A 20,524-nucleotide genomic window follows, 5' to 3' on the forward strand; every position below is an offset into this window, starting at 1 on the left:
GAAAAATCAACAGAAATCCCGGAACTGCATCAAAAACAGAATGTTACAAAAATGGCTGTTGACGATACAACGAAGAAAACAATCATCGAAAAAAATGCACTTATTGGAAATGTAACATTATAATCCCTGCGGTGTGCTCTGAGGACAAGAAATAACATTGACTAACCTAATATGATTAGTGTAACTGATTACAGATGAATGATATTCGAGGTCAGAATGTAATTTCAGGAAAAAATGAGGTGATGAAATATATTTAAACTAGTTCAAAAGCTTTGAAGGGTTAAAATATGTGATATGATGTAATTGTGTGTACCTCTATGTGTGCGCATGTACACGTACAAGTTTTTGTCTATGAAGCTGCTGTTGTATTTATATGAACGTAGTTTTCAATTAAACGACACTGCAGTGTAGAAGATAAAGGAAAAACATATGCACGAAATGTTGAAGAATAAAAGAACCTAAGCTGCAGCAATAATTAGGTGCCTAAGGTTACTATTTTTAAAACAGCTGTGACATGGCCTTTCTCATCTGTAAGCACAAGTTTAATAAAACAGGATCCCTGTAAGATTCAAGGTTCTCGCGGCAGTAAAGATGTTGACGTTCGTCTTTTGGGTAGTAATATCATGTGGACGTGTAAGTAGATATCGATGATTCATAGAAATTGTGTGCAGATTACTTAAAAAAATCAACTGAGGACACTTTATTAGACTGACTATATTTAGGGTCACTGAAATTTCCATCACACAGGAAATGTATGACAAGCAAGCATTTTGTTACAATACAGGATTCTTTCTGCGTTGTTAAGGCGTGTTACCAAGAGGTGAACATCTGTACTGTTTTATACTGTGTTTCCATGTAGTACTTGATATGTCAGAAATGTGGTTAAAATTATTGAACTGTAGTTATCGGCACAAAAGTAAAATGTATGAAGATAACCACCTCAATTAAAAAAAAGTGTATTGGTTCGATGTGGTTTCTAGCCGACTTAGAAACACAGGGTTACCGACATTTCTTTTATTTTTACTGTGTGATTGCAGTTTCCATAAAAATAAAACTGTCGCAAAAACTTGTTTTGTGTTCCTGCATCTGCTAGCACAGACAAAACTCTTCAATAATTCGAACGCTACGCACTTGGCAGTTTATTTGATGGTAGGTGCGTAGGAAGCGAGTGTCGAATCAAAGGACAATTCTATTTAACAATCATTTTGAAGCAATTTACCCAAATGAATGAATGGATCTTACCCTCTTGTCAACATCATTAAAGGAAATGAGACTCAGAAGAATTTTAAGCCAGGAAATCCATCACCTTGCATCCAGTCATTCACGCTTTCACCCACGCACACCCATTTATAGAGAAACACACCGCGGGTGGGACAAGCAGATTTTAAATGAGGAGTCAAAGGGCGAGGGGAGGGCAGGCAGGCAGACAAGAAAAAAAAAAAAGGTAGGCAGGCAGGCAGGCCGTGTTGAGACGTGTGTTACCGTTCACTCGGAGTTGTGCTGTGTGTGTGATGGTGGCTGCGGCGTTGCTCACCCGGCAAGTGTAATTGCCACTGTGTGCCCGCGTGATGCTCCCTATGCTTAGCGTACTGGTGAAGTCATCGTACTGTCTGGTGGTAATGTCCGTACTGGTTGTGGTGCCTGTGCTACTTGTGGAAATGCTTGTTGATGTTGTTGGACTGAGACTGCTGTAGTGGTCTTTGAGCCATACGAAGCTGAGGGGTAAGTCCCCTGTCACCACCACGCACTGTATACTTGTTCTGTCGCCTACGTTTAAGTCGCGTGCAAAACTGAAAGGCGTGATTTTGGGTGGCACTGAAAGATAGAATTAAAATATTGATGTGATTATTGAGGATAGGAAAAACTTTGTTTCACCCACAGTGGAATTACTGATTACTTTCTGTTACTCACGGCCTTAATTTCATGTTACTGTGGAGGGTCATTATGTTGGGGTAAGGATAGAACAGGAAAAGGTGATAAGACATCCTGACTTAGTTCTGTGATTTAATTATGTGATGACTTATGAGCGTGGAAAATATTAGTATCATGCTAATAATCTTAATGATAATAAATACCCACTGTATGTAAACATTCATCACGAAAATGAAGTTCGTCTCAGCATAAAACTGGAAATAATGTTTGTGTTAATACAAATGTTGTTGTGTTCTTATACAAATCTATTTAATTTTTTTGTTGTCACTGAGGCTACATAGTTTATTCTGGTAAAGACAGATAATCAATGAGTGACAAACATCAAAAATTTTCTACCTGAAAGCAACAAAATGTCAAGTCTCAATGTCCTGTTTCTTCATCAAAGATATCTACTGGTATAGCCAACTGTGTTGTTTATGAAATGTTAAAAATATTCTAAAAAATATATAACTTTTTCAAACTCAACTATTAAACACACACTCCTTTCTTAAATAAAATGTTTAATACAATAATTATAAATTAATTAAACATCAAAAGTTACCTGAACCTGTCCTTAATGTCATGCTAAATAAAACACTGCAGCACATCAATCAAAGAAAGTAAGGTTATTAACTTTAACATATATTTGGACACAAAATTTGAATCATTATATAAATATTGCAATTTGGGCCCAATGAGAAATAATGCTGAGTTAAACATATTGTAGTGGGATTGATATTATCTATTTTCATAAAAAATATTGATTATGAATTCACTTCTCTTATGACTTACATAGTTTCGTAACCTTCGCGTTAGTATAGTTATAATTTCTATGCATATTTCAGATTGAAATCCAACCGTGTAAGGAAAAAAAAATTTCTCTTCATAACAGATTTAAGATTAAATTTATTTTGTTGTCCAAGCAACAGCACCTAATTTCATCAGTCAACTGGAACTGCAACTGTACCATTAAATATTCACAGATTTGTAAGTGTATCATAAAAATGTCAGATATTTATGAGATAAACATGTTATGAACACAAAGGGCTTTTATTGCATAACGCCGATTCAAGGTATAGTGTAGTCTGCGTTTGTAAACGTGGCAGACAGCAGCAGTTGGCAAGCCTGCTGCCTCCATACAATTTCTACTCAATCCTGATCTGTCTGCTAGAGCCATCTGGTAACAATTCTGAAGAGACATGTGTGAGAAACATGGCCGCTGAATTCTACTTACGAAACATCTCGTCCATGCTCGTAAGGTTCTTTTACACGCCGTAAATCTACGACACAGGACCACCGCCGACTTTATTTCCCTTCCGAAGAAAGTCGTGCTACGAATTTTTAACACCTAAGTGGATGTTATAACAATCATTTTAATTTATAATTCAAACCAAATTGTTTGCGGAATACATTGTTTCCAAAAAACCAGGGATACTCAAAGTGGGGGAAAAGAGTATATTTCGCTACAATGAATGATACGCATTTTTTAAGCCTCGGAAGCGATGTTATTATTGTTACTGCAAGATGGTTACAAGCTACTGTGACAGGGCGCCTCTGACGTGAATTAGGCAAATTATTTACGTCCTTGTCTTAACCATAGGATGAACAAACGAAGTGAAGACTCCATTGTTATTCAGTCATTTTATGGTGAATTAATCTGACATGAAAACAGGTCTGGGCTGATTGTTATAAACATCGAATTGGAAGGAATTTCGAAGGAAGTCACTACGAAAAGATGAAGGTAATTTTTAGAAAATGCAATGGTGCCAATAATTGTGAATGGAATGTTGGATGTGATATCAAGGAGGCGGACATGGCAAATATCAAGGTATTATTGTGGAATTCGGTTACAGAGGATGAGAAAAAAATCACAATCAGCACAAACCTTAACCCGTCAGGCATTCGAAAAGGACAATATAAGCCTACAGCATTATCGCTACACTAACATTCTCCGTGAGTTTTCATGTACAGACTGACGAAAAACATGTAAAACTTCAGAAGAAATTATGGTCTCTCAGTTGAGATCAGAATAGCCAACCTCTGGAATATAAAACAGGTTCACAAACCACATCACCACGTCGTTCAGTTGAAAGGTTGTCAACAGATCCGAGGTGGAAACGAGCCTTTAAAAGTGACCTATTTTGCTTAATGCACAAGGAAGGCCTCTATTATTCGTCATTCTGAGCTACTATCTGATGCTTTTTGCCTGTCTCTGAGCGAAGACAGGGCTCCATATTGGTTGATCGGAATATTCTAGGTTCACGTATTCTGACAGAAACTTGTAGATGCAGCCACAACACGAAACTGAATGAAGAAACTATCGGAAACTGAAGCCCGTATGTTCCAATAAAACACGTTACCGGTAACCAGAGAACGAGTGGGGGCTTGCGAAATTCGGAGTTTGTTGGAGTGTAAAGCAGGTCGCTGATCAGAGGAATAATTTTAGAAGCACGAAACACTCATTTACGAATTCAGTTGCTACTCTGCACTGATGAAATGGATGATAGTAGAAACAGAATTCTATGAAGGTGAACTAGTGGGGGTGGAAACCTTCCAGTATTCTAACTTCGGGATTTAATCTAGAGGAGTATTCCACTCGTCGGCCGCCATTACTCTCGGGTAAGTATAATTATATTAATTTCAATCCATTTATTCATAATTGAGGATTAGGCCTAGTCTATAATTATCCTAGCAAGTGTGTTACACTGATAAAATAAAATATGGAAGAACTCAATTTTTTTTAAATAGTTAAGGGAAAATTCGTCAAGTATTTAACGAATCAGTTTAGATAAAACGTTTTCATAAATATTAGAAAGTACGCCCACAAAAAAACCCCGCTTTATCTTAAGGTAGCAAATTGTCTTTAAGTTCCAATTCCGAAAACAAATATTCAAACGCTTGGAAAACCTGTAACAACAAAGCGTAACAGATCAGTAAAGTAAATAATTTACATGGGTAAACAGATATTAGTGCAAATTAGATACGACATTCAAGTAATGAAACAGATAATTTTGTATTCTCGATAATTACGTGCTATATCCTTTGTTTCAACACTTCGCAAAGCGAGTTTTTACGCCTGTAAGAGAGGCTTTTTGCCACTAAACACTGTGTAACCTCTAAATCAGATATAGTGGGACTGTGGTCTAGCTGACGGCACTGATTAATAAGGATACGGGTTTAAAGTTTTGTTTCATTGTTTTATCGTCGTAATCTCATCTCTCTGTTTCCATTTGCCCCACGGCGAACGACAGAAACGTTTGTGGTACCGAATATCCGCCATTTTGCCATCAAATGCTGAATTAAATTTACTCAAGTTATAATTCCAACTTTCAAAGTTCAAAGGGCAAAACACAAAATTCATTTTGCAGTTATTCATCTCTCATAGTGACACTGTTAGCATTAGCACGTCATTATATAATGTAATGCAGGGGTTCTCACCCCTTTTTCGCAGGCGTACCACTAATTTTAATTTCAAACATTAAATTTACCACTAACCAAATGCGACCAGGGAAAACTTATTTATGTTAATATTATATTTTGATTTTCTTACTTAGTTCGCGTACCACTCAACATTGGCTCGCGTACCATAGGTTGAGAAACGTTGATAATAATCTGAAGAAAAGAAAATGTTTGCTATTCGTTTAACTCCGATAAATAAACTATAACGCGATCAGACACACAAGGTAACAGAACGTGAGAAATTCTTCACGAGATCAGTCCGGTAAACTGTTCACCACCAGTCAGACATCTTCTGGTATAATAAAATAACAGTTCGGCCTAGTATCGCAGTTCTGCAGGTGTGCGGGCGGACGCAAATTTCTGCGAGATGCAATTCACGTGCGAAAGTTTCTGAAATGTGAATGTCGACTATAGAAAACATACAAAGAAAATATGTCAATCTCTGTTATTATAGATTTTCTTCTTTCAATTTATTTATACAAATATTAATCAACTTGTCATTTTCTCGAAGATAACATTAAAATTGAAAACGTTAAATGCCTATAGGTTTCCATTTTGGCCTCCAGAGTAACTGGTAAACTTCCAATTACGCAAAATCGCAAAGTCGACAATACGTGAACAGGATTACCATGGCAACGGTATAACAGACACATATAATCCTATAATCATTATCCCATACGGCAATAATAAACCGCTTAGCAGCGTTATCATGAAAACTATCCCAACATCAGTACACACGTAAACGTGACGGATATAGCTCATTATATTATTAACAAAGTCCGGGATAAGGTAAGAGCATATCAGGTTTTAAAGAAATTCCTCGCAGTTTACGGGACCCGTTTTCATAATAGACCGCCATTGGTCTTTATCTCGTGCTAGATGAATCCAGTTCACGTCCTCATCAAATCATCAACAAATAGGTTTTCCAGATGGCTTTTTCTATTCAAGTTTGTTTTTTAAAAACTATTTGGCGATATTTTTGTACGTAAAACATAACTCTTATATTTTTTTTTCATCTCGGATTCCATAAAATAAAATGTACATTCTCTGGCGAAGAATATTTAAATTTCTGTCACATGACAACTAACAATTGTTATTAAGTTGGTACTAATACGGGTATTACAGAATGTCTTATCTAGATGAAGTACTTTCGTGACTGTACAACAACATTTTATAAAACCGAGGAGATGAGATTTTTTTTTGGGAATAAAACCATCTAAAATGCGAGATTCAGATAACACGAGAAGTCTTTTCCATCATTACAGTTACGCTCTAACGAATTGAGGTGGCGGAACAGTTCCGATATTCCATCCCGAAATACATCAATCAATGCAAAAAGAAATTTTGGAGGGCGAACGCATTGACATCGGTTGAGAATGAGCTAAAATTCGGTGAAAAGATTAAGTCGATACAGCCCTTGTGCAGATTATTGGCAAGAGATTTCCACGTTCCATACATTGAATATACGATCGTACAAGAAAGATTGGTTTATTTTTCAAGCATATAAAGGAACGTTCCATTCAACAACTTGCTGTTTAGAAGGCCTACATGGTTTACCAGCCTGTAAAAAAAAAAGTTATCTACTATCTCACAAAATTACACTGAAGAATTTGAAATAAGAACAGGATTTGGGTGTCTGAAGCCAAATTAATTCATGTCTAAACAATGAGTTTCAACAATGCCGTAGGTCGATGCTATTATAATAAGTTATAATTTTCTAAACTGAGCTGTCTCTCATTTCATTTATTATTTTAAGTATAAGAAAAATAAAGAATGATATTTTCCACTGTAGCCAACATAACAGTTCTAGTACGCGCGACTACGTAGTAATCTGAATTAAACAACAGATGGCAGCAGACACGGTAATCGACTTTCGGACCAACAATTGCAACACAGCAGAGCGCATTTTGATTATCATTGCTGTAGCCACTTTTATCGCCTCCCGGCCATTATACGCACTAATGTCCTAAAACACCGTGAGTGTGAATGTTAAGAACAGCTTTCGTATAAGTCATTAGTCAAGACTGGTGAGGAATTGAGAATTTATCTCTCTGGGTCAAGCCTTGTTTCAGACGGGATTGAATAACATGAGGAACGAAAGCGTCTGCGACTGTCTGAGTCATCCTGTAAGTAGTCGGAGTTCTGACAACACTTCGCAGAATAGTTTCTTTTATTCATGAAACAGAAAAATAAATGTTGTCTGTATGTATTATTCAAGGGGATGCTATCACTTACGAGAGAAAAGAAACAGTTGCCCTTTCTACTACAAGTTTCAGGTTTGAACTAATCGTAAGTTTGGCGTTAGAGGTGACCCAGTAACATCCATTCGCCGTTCCCCTGAGCTGAGGTCTTGTGAGGTGAGTCTCTGCAGAAATATGTGAACGAAAATCAAAAAACACGTCTTCAAGGTTCTAACAAATATAACTCAGAATGGAAGAGGTTAATTTTAAGACGCACTACGATATTTACGTCAAATCTGACATGACAGAGAGTGGCTTAAAACAGTAACAAAATATAAATTGTGGCTGTCCACACTATTTTGTAAATTTTCAATTTGACCTCTTTAAAAATATGGCAAATGAAACGAAACAACATTCACTTACTCTGATTAAATTTACAATAATTATGACAAATATATTATGGCATTTGCATAAAATTTGTGTGATGCCTGTTTTTTTGGAAAATTAATTCCACCCAGAAAATCAACATTTCATTGGAGTGCCATGCCACCAATTTTGAATATCTTACTCCAAATATTTTGTGCCTGTATTTGAGAGAGTTACAAATACTAAACAAGTTCACTTCCATAAGAACTACAAATAAAGTTTCTATAACATAAAATACCACCTATTTTTTGGAAAGTATAATGCAATACTTAGTTTGATTATCAACCTAAAATATGCACAGAAATGGACGTGGTTGAGTTTTAAAAGCACGTCATCTTTAAAGCGTTTGATAACATACGTAAACATTTTTACAAATGACATGAATCACAACTGTTGTTATTTACAGTTAATCACTAATTTAATCGCAAAAAATTATTCTTACAGCAATGAATTTTTTGTTAATACTCACCAAGTACGCGGACGTCAACTGACCGCTGTGCCGTGTAGTTCTGCTTGTTCCGGGCAGTGCAGCTGTACGTGCCTTGGTCAGAGGCGCGTTGCACGTTCTCCAGTGCGAGTGTGCCATTTGTGACGCGCTGACGGATGTTGGTTGGAAGTCTCACCCCATCTGACCACCCAAAATGTCTTACATCAGATTAATCTCCCACTGACTTACAGTTTTCTAAATTTCTTTAAAATTCTGTGCTTGTATTTCTAGTAAAGGAAGTTTTATGCCCTTGTTGGATGGGACTTAAGAAATTGAAAAACGGAATGTACAAATAAGCCAAGTAGAATATTTTTCTGCCATTGTCACGTATTTGAAGGCACTGACAAAACTTCGTGGCCAGAAAACGTCTTTTACGTGCAACATTATCCGCATGCCGGATGCTACTTTTGGAAAGATTCTGTTAGTATTAGGATCAAGAAATACCATCTTTCAATTAATGTTATGGTATCTGAGTTTTCTGCAAACTTGTGAAGACATTTTTTTTTCTAGAAATGGGCTTATGGACAACGGCGAACAAACACTGGACCAGGATTTGCTGTGAAGTCCCAGTGGCTTCAGATTTATCTCAGCGACTTTCAGGTTTTAGTAAAACATACCAAGGTATATGCATAACCATTCAAAGAGTCCTGCAAAGCAAACTGTAAGCTCAGCTTCAAAATTACAATTCGTAAGTTCCCAGAAATTGAAATTAAACGAAAATCCATTCACAGAGAGCAGAAATGGTATAAAATGATTAACTTATAGAGATCAATGAAATGGCGGACGTAATCTCATCCTCCTAAATTTAATTACTCTGGTATGTGGAAAGGAGAAGAAAAAAGATTGAAAAAGTGTACTCTTTTGTGTCTCAGACCACTTTTGCACTAATGCCATCCACGAGTATCCCTGTAGGAACAATGTACCCCGCTCATGCAAGGTTGAGTAGTCCTGGAGGAGTAATAACCTCTGGACATGCACTTTGAGTACCCCGATAAAAACCAAGAGAGAGAGATCGGCGCATAAGGTATTCTTCGCTTTTGGGTTGAGCAGTATTATTCATTTTATGGCCCTCAGAGTTTGTGCAATGTATTTTGCATTATTTTCAGTATTTACGTGTGTAATCCTAAGAGGGAAGACGATGGGGTCTTGAGAAAACTGCACAACGACGAGCTTAAAAATCTGTACTCCTCCCCCAATATTGTCAGGGTGATTAAGTCGAGAATATGAGATGGGCTGAGCATGTAGCGCGCATGGATGGGACAAGAGGTGTGCACCGGGTATTGGTTGAGAAGCCTGAGGGGAAGAGACCGCTGGGGAGACCTAGACGTAGATGGGAGGATAATATCAGGCGGGATCTATGGGAGATAGGAGTTGAAGGAGACTGGGTCCGGTGGAGGGCTTTGGTTAGTTCGGTGATGAACCTTTGGGTTCCGTAAGCCATCTGGTTGGTTGGGTCCACTATTTGGGAAGCCTGAGGGGAAGAGACCTCTGGAGAGACCTAGACGTAGATGGGAGGATAATATCAGGCGGGATCTATGGGAGATAGGAGTTGAAGGAGACTGGGTCCGGTGGAGGGCTTTGGTTAGTTTGGTGATGAACTTTCGCGTTCCGTAAGCCATCTGGTTGGTTGGGTCCACTATTTGGGAAGCCTGAGGGGAAGAGACCTCTGGAGAGACCTAGACGTAGATGGGAGGATAATATCAGGCGGGATCTATGGGAGATAGGAGTTGAAGGAGACTGGGTCCGGTGGAGGGCTTTGGTTAGTTTGGTGATGAACTTTCGCGTTCCGTAAGCCATCTGGTTGGTTGGGTCCACTATTTGGGAAGCCTGAGGGGAAGAGACCTCTGGAGAGACCTAGACGTAGATGGGAGGATAATCTCAGGCGGGATCTATGGGAGATAGGAGTTGAAGGAGACTGGGTCCGGTGGAGGGCTTTGGTTAGTTCGGTGATGAACCTTCGCGTTCCGTAAGCCATCTGGTTGGTTGGGTCCACTATTTGGGAAGCCTGAGGGGAAGAGACCGCTGGGGAGACCTAGACGTAGATGGGAGGATAATCTCAGGCGGGATCTATGGGAGATAGGAGTTGAAGGAGACAGGGTCCGGTGGAGGGCTTTGGTTAGTTCGGTGATGAACCTTCTGGTTCTGTAAGCCATCTTTTGTTAGTTAGTCATTTATTGAAGATGCAGTTTTAATTTTTCTCAATTTATTTTCGGACAAGTGTCCTCTCCATTCTGTCTCTCGTGATGCTAGTTAATCGGGAGCCTATCCACCTCGGTTCATCGCTAAATCTGCAGCAATGTCACAAAATTACCTTTCTCCCACGATCTTTTTCTATTAATACGTCATTAACAGAAAGGAGATTTGTTGCATTTTAAAGACATTTCAATTCTTTGTGGCCTCGGAGGCTGTAGGGCAACCGTCGATTTCGAAGGTTGGCGGGAGAATGAAGTTGTGAACTACAGAAATAACGTGACAGGAGCCACACGGCGACACGAGTAAATCTCAGGGCCTTTCTGTCTCCATTTTCAGTTGCTCTTACAGATTTCAGAACAGACCTCGACCACATTTCCGTTGATTCATTAAGAATTAAATTTCTATAATCTATAAATTCAATACCGCTTAATTAAAATGCTTATAATTCTAATAACACTGCTACACGCAGTCCTAAGTCACAAATTAAAACAATATAATTCACCAGAAGAGACGATGTAATTTGACGTTCCACGTTGTAAAAATTAACAAAAACTGGAATAAATTTCGAAAAAAAAGGAACACACACAACATTGTTTGTAAAGAAAACAGAAAATGCACACGTACTGTTAGTCTCAATGACCTTCAAGAGACAGATTACAGACTGAAGAAGTTGAAAGGACACTGCGAAGTACAAATATAATTGCCAACGTAAAACGTCATGAGTCAAATGGGAGGAATTAAACAAACAGAACGAAGACAGAACTCCTTGAAAGACGCACTTTTATCAGAGAAAATTACGTATAGGAGAAGTTTCGAGTAGATGGAAGGAAAAATTTAACTTCTGAATTCCAAAAGTTACTTCCGAGTCCTCAGTCTTTGTGTAAAAAATTATGACGACGATCTCTTAAAAAAACTTACATGCAGCTAACTTGTACTTGTAAGTCGAGAGATAAGCATCGAAATGAAAAGAAAGGTTACAATTTTTAACGTTTTAACTACCGGAACGGAGAGGTTTAACGCGCCAGCATATTATCGGAGTAAATATTTACGTAATGAGTTTCAAGTTCCCGTGTCCACTCCTTTGCAGTTCCTAGTACATGAAATGAGGCGTAATTTTGTGACTTACCTTTCTCCCAGATAATCGTGTCGATGGGGTAGCCGGCCACTGGACACTTCACCACCAGTTGCTTACCAGCCACGGCAGGTATAGGCGGCATTGGTCTTACGTAGGGCAAACCTGTCGAGAGAACAGCGCAACCACGTGACCGACACTGACGTGAGATAAAACAGGACTACAGACGAAGCAGAGGAAGATATCTGCAGAATATTAAACTTATTTTAGCCGATCAAAATAGTAGCGCAGTCTAAGGCGTTGAGGGTTCGAACACCGGGATAGTGAGTTCAAATCCCAGTCGAAGCATGGCGTATGTCCGCGTATTTATGAGTTATACTTTACTGTGTAGGTAGAGGCCTTGGGTCAGTCCAAATGTGTACACCGATTCGTAATTAGGAAAGTAATTCCGAATTGCGTAAAACCAGAAGAAGTTATTATTAACTGTAAAATCTACGCCATTTAAAAGTTCACAGGATATCGAATGAAACGTGAGGATGGTTAACAGTGGGCAATCTACTGACATCTAAGGGAACGTAGCCCGAAATTCGCATTAAAAGTGAGGAAAATCACGAAAGGTCACAGCTCAAAACTGATTACCCAGTTGAGATTCGAAAGCAGTACCCTACAAATACATAACAGACGCACTGTCACAGGCTATTTGAGATCGGTGATAAATACAGTTAAAAGTAACATACAAATTACCTGCGAAGTTGCATAGGGAAGAAATGATCATCGACAACTTTGTTAACAGAAAATGCTATCGAATTTCGATGCAGTGACCGACAAATTTGCTAGAATAAAGTCGATTAGGACCATTTAAAATTTTGGCATATTTTTAACATAAAACAAAATAATTTTATTTAATTTTTGAATGTAATGCTGTAAAATTATAATTCCTGTTTTCAGTAAACCAAAATGGAAATAAAATACTTCAAGAATTTTTTCTATAATTTTCGTGTGTATATTATGTTAAATATATTCAACATTTTACATTTTATTTTCTAAAAAAAATAGATAAAACGTTTCTTATATATTTAATTACTTTGTGGGGCCTTGTTTTTACTAATTTGCCTTGGGGGCCCAAAACTGAACTGAATCTTGTGAATACTTTTTCTTCATTAAATACTGCAACAGGGCGATAAGCTTCAAATCGCGAGTATGCGATGAATCTGAGCCGAACGGCGGCGTCCTGAAGCAAAGCAGCTGCAAGGCGTCCCGACGCTCGACGTTGTCATCAGTTACTACAACGGAAACCATTGAATGGGTAGGAACAAAGACATAACGGGGAACGAGAGAGGAAGCTAGACTCTGAACGAATATCAACTTGCAAAACGAATTTATATTCGTCTTCAGAGAAATTTAATAGGTCGAATAATAATTTGAAGGAAGCCAACCACATTTTTGTGCACGAGGAAAAGAGATATATCGTACGATAATGGTATGAATCACTGTAAAGAATCCCCCAGCCATGTCAGTCCGCGACATTGGTTGATCGCAGTACAGAACCTGTGTTAGCATTCTGTAGCTCTGAATGAAATTCGTTTTGTTGAAGGGAAATGCAAGGAATTTATCTACCCCTAACACGACATTCAATGACCATCGCAACTGTGTGTACATTTATCACTAGATTACTATAACTGTTGCCATGGTAACGCTGCTGAGCGGTTTAAAATCTTATGGGATAATAGTAATAGATCTATGTTACGCTCATTATCATAACCACTGCCGCGGTAGAATTATTAAGGGATTCCAGACTACGTGATTTGCATTACTGACCATAAAGCCACAGATTTCTGTGTGTAGATAATAATTGTCATGTCCCTCAGTTACTTTTTTAGTGTTTGTAGTTCTTGATGGTTATTATTATCAGGCGTAGAAGGTTATTGGTACCCACAGACCTTTTTGGATGGTCCTCAGTATAATGCTATTTTTACATAAACCGACACTTACAGTCTTGCGTCTTTCAAAATTTTATCTTAAAAGCGATTTCGTCCATAACACTGAAATTTCCCAGAATTTGCTTGGTCTGATCTGTCTTTACCTAAACTGGTTTCTAAACCACTTCGGGATGCAAAAAAATTGCGACGTGTTTCAAAACTGGCCTCGTGGAGAGTCATCTTAGAAAGGGATCAAGAATCAAAGCCACTATCGAGGTCTTAAGATCCAGTGGGAACAAACATTTCAGTAACAAATAAAATAGCACCTTCATTCTTAAGCCTCCATTACCACCACCTTACAGTAAAACAGTTTGTAAACACGTTTTAATATCTTAAACGGTTAATACCGCCTAGAGTTTCGGCAACTTCTCTAACACGACGTAAGTGAGGTCGAACCTTTCAGCTCTTTAAGACTTGCCTCGGTTTTAATTAACTTCTCACGTTCTGCCAAACTTACAAAGTTTTTGTTGCTAATTCAAACTGTAGAAATTCTAAATCATTAAGGCAGCATACAAAACATGGGTAGAGCATGAGAATGCATGTACCTGAAGTTGACGTACATTCTTCGTAAATTTTGCGAACGAAGTATTCTAATAACGGTGGTGATAACGATTAAGAGGAACGATAGAAAATCCAGTCTTCCTGAGCAAGTTAGCGTTATTAATCGGGGCAATTTGTTTCCATCTATTGTGGAATCCAAAGACTCTCCAATACGTTCACAAAAGTCCGTCTTCTGCCCTAAATAAATTAAGCCCGCCTTTTTAATAATATCCAAAATAACTTAAAAATAAGGTCGCATTTATTCTACGATGCATTTAAGTTTCATCCTACATCCACTTTTATGTCTTCCGGGATATATCTTCACTTCCAACTATGAAATAAGAAACGTAATGCTCATTTCTACGTCCTGAAGATAAAAATATTAAATGATATGGGATTTTATATGTTTCTTCCAAAGACAAAGTTCTAAACGCGAATTTCTCTCTGTCCTTCAGAGAACCAGACTTTTTCACAAAGACGCTGAACACTTCTGAAACCTGATTTTAACGCAGGTCGTGGAAGATGTTAAGCTTGCTCATATGCTCGTACCACCCCCGATTACTTTCTATTCAGTTGTTACTCACGCGGGTTTGGAATTAGTTGATTGGTGTTTGTTAGTTGAGGCGTGAGCCCTTCTGACGGAACCAGAGCAAAAATGAGGTGTCTGAGAGAGTAAGAGGGAAACTCAGGGAGTTCAAAAAAAAGTTTCCTGTTAGGAAATCGTGAGTCCCAAGAGTGCAAGTTGAAATTCCATGCAACAGATTACGTTTGTGATTGTGTAGGGTCTGGCAGGCCGCCAGAATTGTGGGTACAGGGAGAAAATATACTAAGGACGCTCAAATCAGTTCGCAGAATAGTGTCTCTCGAGCACTACACACAAAAAACACCAACAAGATGTCCACTGTTGCGTCCGTACAAATTAAAACCGTGAATGAACCAAAAGGTGACGTGACCTTGAAAATATTATCACTAATAAAGTCAGTAAAAATATCTCAAATACGATATTTTAAAGGGACAAAGCGTTGCCTGACTTGTCCTGCTTCGTTTGTGGTCAAATATCAGCGTTCAACAGGAAACCAAATTCCAGGATTTCAAAGTTATTGTACAGAGGCGGTTGAACGACCCGACACATTTTGGATAAATGGTGAGGGACAATACTGCGATCTTATTCTCTACCCCTTTATTAAGAAATTTAATGAACAACTGAACGTTTTCAACAGCGCGTCTTTTCAACCGGATTATAATATTTCAAATACTAAGGCTGATCCGTGATTTATTTGCAGAGAAAATGGTGTCCAAGTGAATCCCCCCCCCCGGGAATCTTTTCTCTAGTAAGCAATAAAAACATTGTTTACAAAGATAATCCCGCACTCTTCAAGAGCTGCTGAGAGCCATTACCACAACATCGATCAGACTAATGTGCCTCGTGTCTTAGCGACTATGCAAAAAACGCCTTGCATGCACACGGGTACGATTAAAAAAATGTGTAGCGATAAGCCCTTTTGTGCCGAGGCCCTCAGATTATTGCTAGTGTTTTTCTCGAGTATAATATTTTACATAAACGTTGTAGAAGTTAACTGGCACTCCATATAAAGTATGTAGCTGATGAAAAAAACGGACGTAGCTTACGAGAATTAACGAAGTTACAGCTTTACAGTAATATATGTTAGTTACATAAATTCTACTCCGAGAGAAATATATTACATTACACAAAAAAGTAAATTTAGCGTCGGAGTACAATTACGTACCTGAAGATTAGTATGAACGTTCAAATCTCACGGGAAAAATTGTATAGTATGAAATATTTTAATTACGAAAATCACTTCTTTAGTTTATAAGAAATATAATGGGAATTTTACCAGACGTGGATAGTTAACTTCCATAAACGATGTAACTAATAAAGTGTCATAATATCATACAGAGTCAAACAGTATGAGAAATTCAACAACTTCACTGTCAAGACTTACCATAAACGTTTAACCTCGCTGAATGGCTGGTCCGTCCTGCGCGATTTTCTGCCACACATTCGTACTCCCCCCCGTCCTCAGGCTTCACCGACGATATGTTAACGTGGCTTATCACATCACCAAACACTGTCACGTACTGGCCAATCATCAACCTACACAAACACACACAAGAAAAGTTTCAGTGACCTCTGCCTCACGTAACATTTATCACAATTTCTCCTTCTGAGCCAAGATTTAACTCTGGAACATCCACAGCCAAGAAAAAATGCGTTTAGTGCCCTGAGGGAGCCCAAAAAGGGCTCAATACAGGGAACTCTCGGTTTACGAACGTTCGATTTACGAACATTCGATTTACGTACATTCGAGTTACGAACATTCGAGTTACGAACATTTGCTATAACGAACGTCACAATTCATTCAAAATTTCTTAAAGTCACCAATAGAAATGCCAAATGTATAGTGAACATAACTGTAAGATTTAAATAAATAAACTTTTAAAAATGTATTTATTACAATAATTATCAGGAAATTATTATATGATAATTATACTGAACTGTTCTTGGTTAATAAAACTAATCTAGCCAGTAAAAAGGCGTTGATTCACATGTCACGCCGCGTAGAATCTTTTCTCGTGGGCATGAAATCGGTGATTCCCCCTGTTATAATATACTAGGATCATCACTTGCTTTGCCTAAGTTGTCTTAGACGGTCAAGCGTAGTTCTGCATTTGGTGACTTAAAATATATATTTTTAAAAATTTAAGCGATCACTAGACCAATGCGAAATACGTGTAGAAATGCTGTTGCTGGTAATAGAAGACTCAGTGGTAGATTAGAAACTAAGCTAGACATCATAAGCAGGTGGACATAGCGCGTCATTATGGTGTGAACCGATCGAGTATCGTAAAAGCTCAGGAATGCAAGATACACATAGCGAACAAAGTCTTGGAACGGTACTCGTTCCTAAACCGAGAGTTGCCTGTGCAAGATATAACTTTGCCAGACTAATGACGAGACATGAACATAGTTTTGCCTGCAATTTCATCTAGATTCTAGAACACGGATTAAAAACTTACCATTCGATGCGGCCCAAGGCACCGTTTCATGTTCCCTTTAACGAATCAATAAGTAACTTAAGGTTTGGGCCCCCTACCAGGGCGCTCGCCATATCGGGACGAAATTCTGTTTCAGCAATTCGGTATTACGATATTCCTTAAAATTTTCGGTTTCAATTGATTCAACTTTGTTGGGCAGTGACCTCAGTAGGTCTGTCAGGTAGGGCTGAGGTATCAACAGAAGTGACGAAGGACCCCCAATGTGAGATTTGAGTAAGGTCCTCACGGCCCTAAGGATGATGATAAATGTGTTTTGGCGCCGAGAAAACTCATCGGTAGATTCCAACGCTGCATCTTTATACAGGATCTACCCATCTTCAGACATCTACCGATGAGTCTACACCTCGCCAAAACATTTTAAAGACCCCCAATGTTTAATGACGATAATTTACCTAAAAGAAGTGCAGTTTCATTTAAAAAAGGTTCTAATGATTATTTTTACTTACAATCGTTTAAGAACAATTCTTGACGTAAGGGACATTAAAAATAATAATTCCAGAAAACGAGAGCTGTGCATTTTTATGAAGAAAATAAAAAAAACTTCTTTGTAACAATATTAATGGGACCCCCCGGGTAAGTTATCTTTTATTAAAAAATAACACTGAATTTAGAATTTCTCAAATGTCTGTACGTTTTCATTTTAACCTCTAAAGCAAGTAACTCAAGAACTTTCTATAACGCAATTCACGAGAATGAAAATCCCTGAACAGCAAACACCAGTTCTACACTCATTTTCACATAAGGTCCAAACCTCCCAGCAGCGTTACCATGGAAACTGTTATAATACTAATAATATACACTACAGTGAAGCACTTCTCTCAGAGCATGATACGTAGTTTCTACATGTGTCACCTATATGCGATTTCAGAGGTTAGAAATTAATTTTACTATCCAATTTGTACAATACCCTCAAGGGAATGGAATCGACGAACCAGTCAGCTGAAACCTTCAACAAAAGTTAAAGTGTGCGCACCACGGAACACGAATCACTTTCGGTAACTGGAATTTTAATTACGTTCTGTGACGACAGTCGACATGTCATGCTTTAAAAAGGCACATTGCAAAGTTAAACCCCGTGTTCATGTTCATAAATTACGTAAAATGTTTTCGTAATAATGTTTAGTTTGTGTTTCATCATCAATATCATTATTAATAACAATATAATTAAATTGAATTGAATTATTATTACTTAGGCATATTATTTAGCTCATTTACTTGTGAATTATTATGCAATAAATAAATTTAATTGAATTATTATTATTATGGTACATTTGTTTGTTTGTTTTTGTATTTGTAATGTTTTACTTTTATTATTATTATATTTTATTTTGTACTGTTGTCAGTGATTGACTGTTATTGGCCTTATTTGGCTGTTGTCAAGCATTGAAGTAAATGAATTGAATTGAATTGAATAATCAGGCTGGTGCGATGCAATGCTTTAGTTTTGCTTTTCAGGGGACAGCACATGCAGTTCGTATGGACTAAACAAGATAAACGTACATTATAGTTCAAAATCCTGATAATAATAATCCATTTAGGGGGCATAGGCGTGGGAGGAAACTACTGACATTGATCTCAGGCACGCTGCTGTAAGACGTTTGGCTAGGCTCAGGTGGCGTTGGGTCTTCGGGTGCCAGAATAATTTGGCCAGCTGCAGCCACAGGCCACGAGGGGCAATATCAGCTCGTAGACAGTTTCTGAAGAGGCGATATGTCACAGAAACCACTGTCAATATCTCTGAGGTCAGCATCTACAGCGCCTTCTGTGTGGAAATACCCCACACCCCGTATAAAGTTCTCGACAGCAAGGGGAGATAACCCGCATGCAGGTGATTGATTTAAACGGGAAACTGTGTGGTTGATAATCGCTCAGCTGGAAAAGAAATTATCCGCCCTTTACATTATGAAGGTTCGTTATCGTCTTCACAAGAGTTTATCAATGGATTCTGCCTTGAGCCAGTTGAATCCAGACAGTGAAACACATTTTCTTCAAGATCATATCTTGTAAGAATTTCTCGTCTCTTTTATTCGTGCTACACATGCCACCCATCTCATCCTCCCCGATTTTATTATCCAATAATATCTGATAAACAGTATCGATTAAAAAGGTTATAAAGTATGAAAATCTTCGCACCTCTTCTAATTTTCTCAGTCTTAGGTCCAGAAATTCATTACAGAACACTCTCCAGTCCACGTTCTGTGAGCGGGAAAGACCAAGTGCACACGCACACTACAAGAAGTAAATATGAGGTCTACCACATTTTAATATTTACGTTATTTGGGAGGAGACAGAAAGATAAAAGACCGAGAACCGAAACATTTCTAAATTAAATCTGCTCGTAACATCTTGGCAATTTTGTCGTGCATTCTGATGAAGAGATACGAACGTATACTTAGGTTTGCCTGATCTCACTTCTAGACCAAGGTTATTACCAGCGCCTAACAGCTGTTTTGTCTTTCTATCCATATAATCTTCCACATAAATTATTATAAACACTACAGATTAGAAGCCAACGTTTTCCGTTCATTTCCAAGTAACAGAGAAATTAAATAAATGTACTAATGGGCGAATAAATTCATAAAACAATAATTGAAAATAAAGGAGAAATATAACAAATACACACAGCAAATGAAGTAGTTAAAATGACTTAAAGACCATAATAATACGTCACAATTTAGAATAATGGGGTAATCGTGACTTGGAATACGACCTCCTGGACCTCAAGAGGAGATGGGAGGTTAACTTCAAGATCGATCTAACGGAGATGGGCTGTGGATTGAATTAGCTGTTTATTAATCCACGTTAAAGTTTCAGTATTAGCGGCGTTAAGCCACAGGGAACGGCGTTAGCCGTGTTTGTTAGTAAGTTAATTTGTAGGATTTGAGGTTTTCACGGCGGTAATGATGGCAGCGAGGACCTCTGAAACGTCGGAAAACTTCTACCAGACTACACTCAAAGGCGCTACAACCCAACTTCAAAGTTTAATTTGTATCTGTACCTATCTGATGTTTTTGTTTGTTTGTAACGTGAATCTTTCAGATTCAAATTCCTTACTTGAAAATATTATTTCCTTTGGTTGGATTTAATGTATATTTATTCTGGATATTACGCATTGCCAGAGACGTTAGAGCCAGGGAAGATGAAAGCAGTGTTATAACGTCCCAAAGACAATTCCATATAAAAACTCTTTGTGGTT

General features: G+C 38.0%; 1 protein-coding gene across 8 annotated transcripts in view; it reads right to left on the minus strand.

Annotated features, from left to right (window-relative positions):
- LOC110831140 (cell adhesion molecule Dscam2) overlaps nt 1–20,524 on the minus strand; it is a 211,673-nt gene that overhangs the window by 24,653 nt on the left and 166,496 nt on the right. For 6 of the 8 annotated variants that reach the window (XM_087343755.1, XM_087343754.1, XM_087343752.1 and 3 more), the window contains exons 8-11: nt 16,215–16,366; nt 11,783–11,893; nt 8,446–8,604; nt 1,483–1,815 (exon numbers count right to left, since the gene is read on the minus strand). In XM_087343755.1, coding sequence (XP_087199881.1) covers nt 1,483–1,815; nt 8,446–8,604; nt 11,783–11,893; nt 16,215–16,366 — 755 coding nt within the window. The remainder of the gene's footprint in view (nt 1–1,482; nt 1,816–8,445; nt 8,605–11,782; nt 11,894–16,214; nt 16,367–20,524) is intronic. The other 2 variants (XM_087343758.1, XM_087343753.1) reach the window with 1 other exon arrangement.

The sequence above is a fragment of the Zootermopsis nevadensis genome, unplaced genomic scaffold, assembly GCF_977971745.1.
Source record: "Zootermopsis nevadensis isolate Lab colony 2312 unplaced genomic scaffold, Znev_1.0 Znev_ptg000006l, whole genome shotgun sequence".
Classification (NCBI taxonomy): domain Eukaryota; kingdom Metazoa; phylum Arthropoda; class Insecta; order Blattodea; family Termopsidae; genus Zootermopsis; species Zootermopsis nevadensis.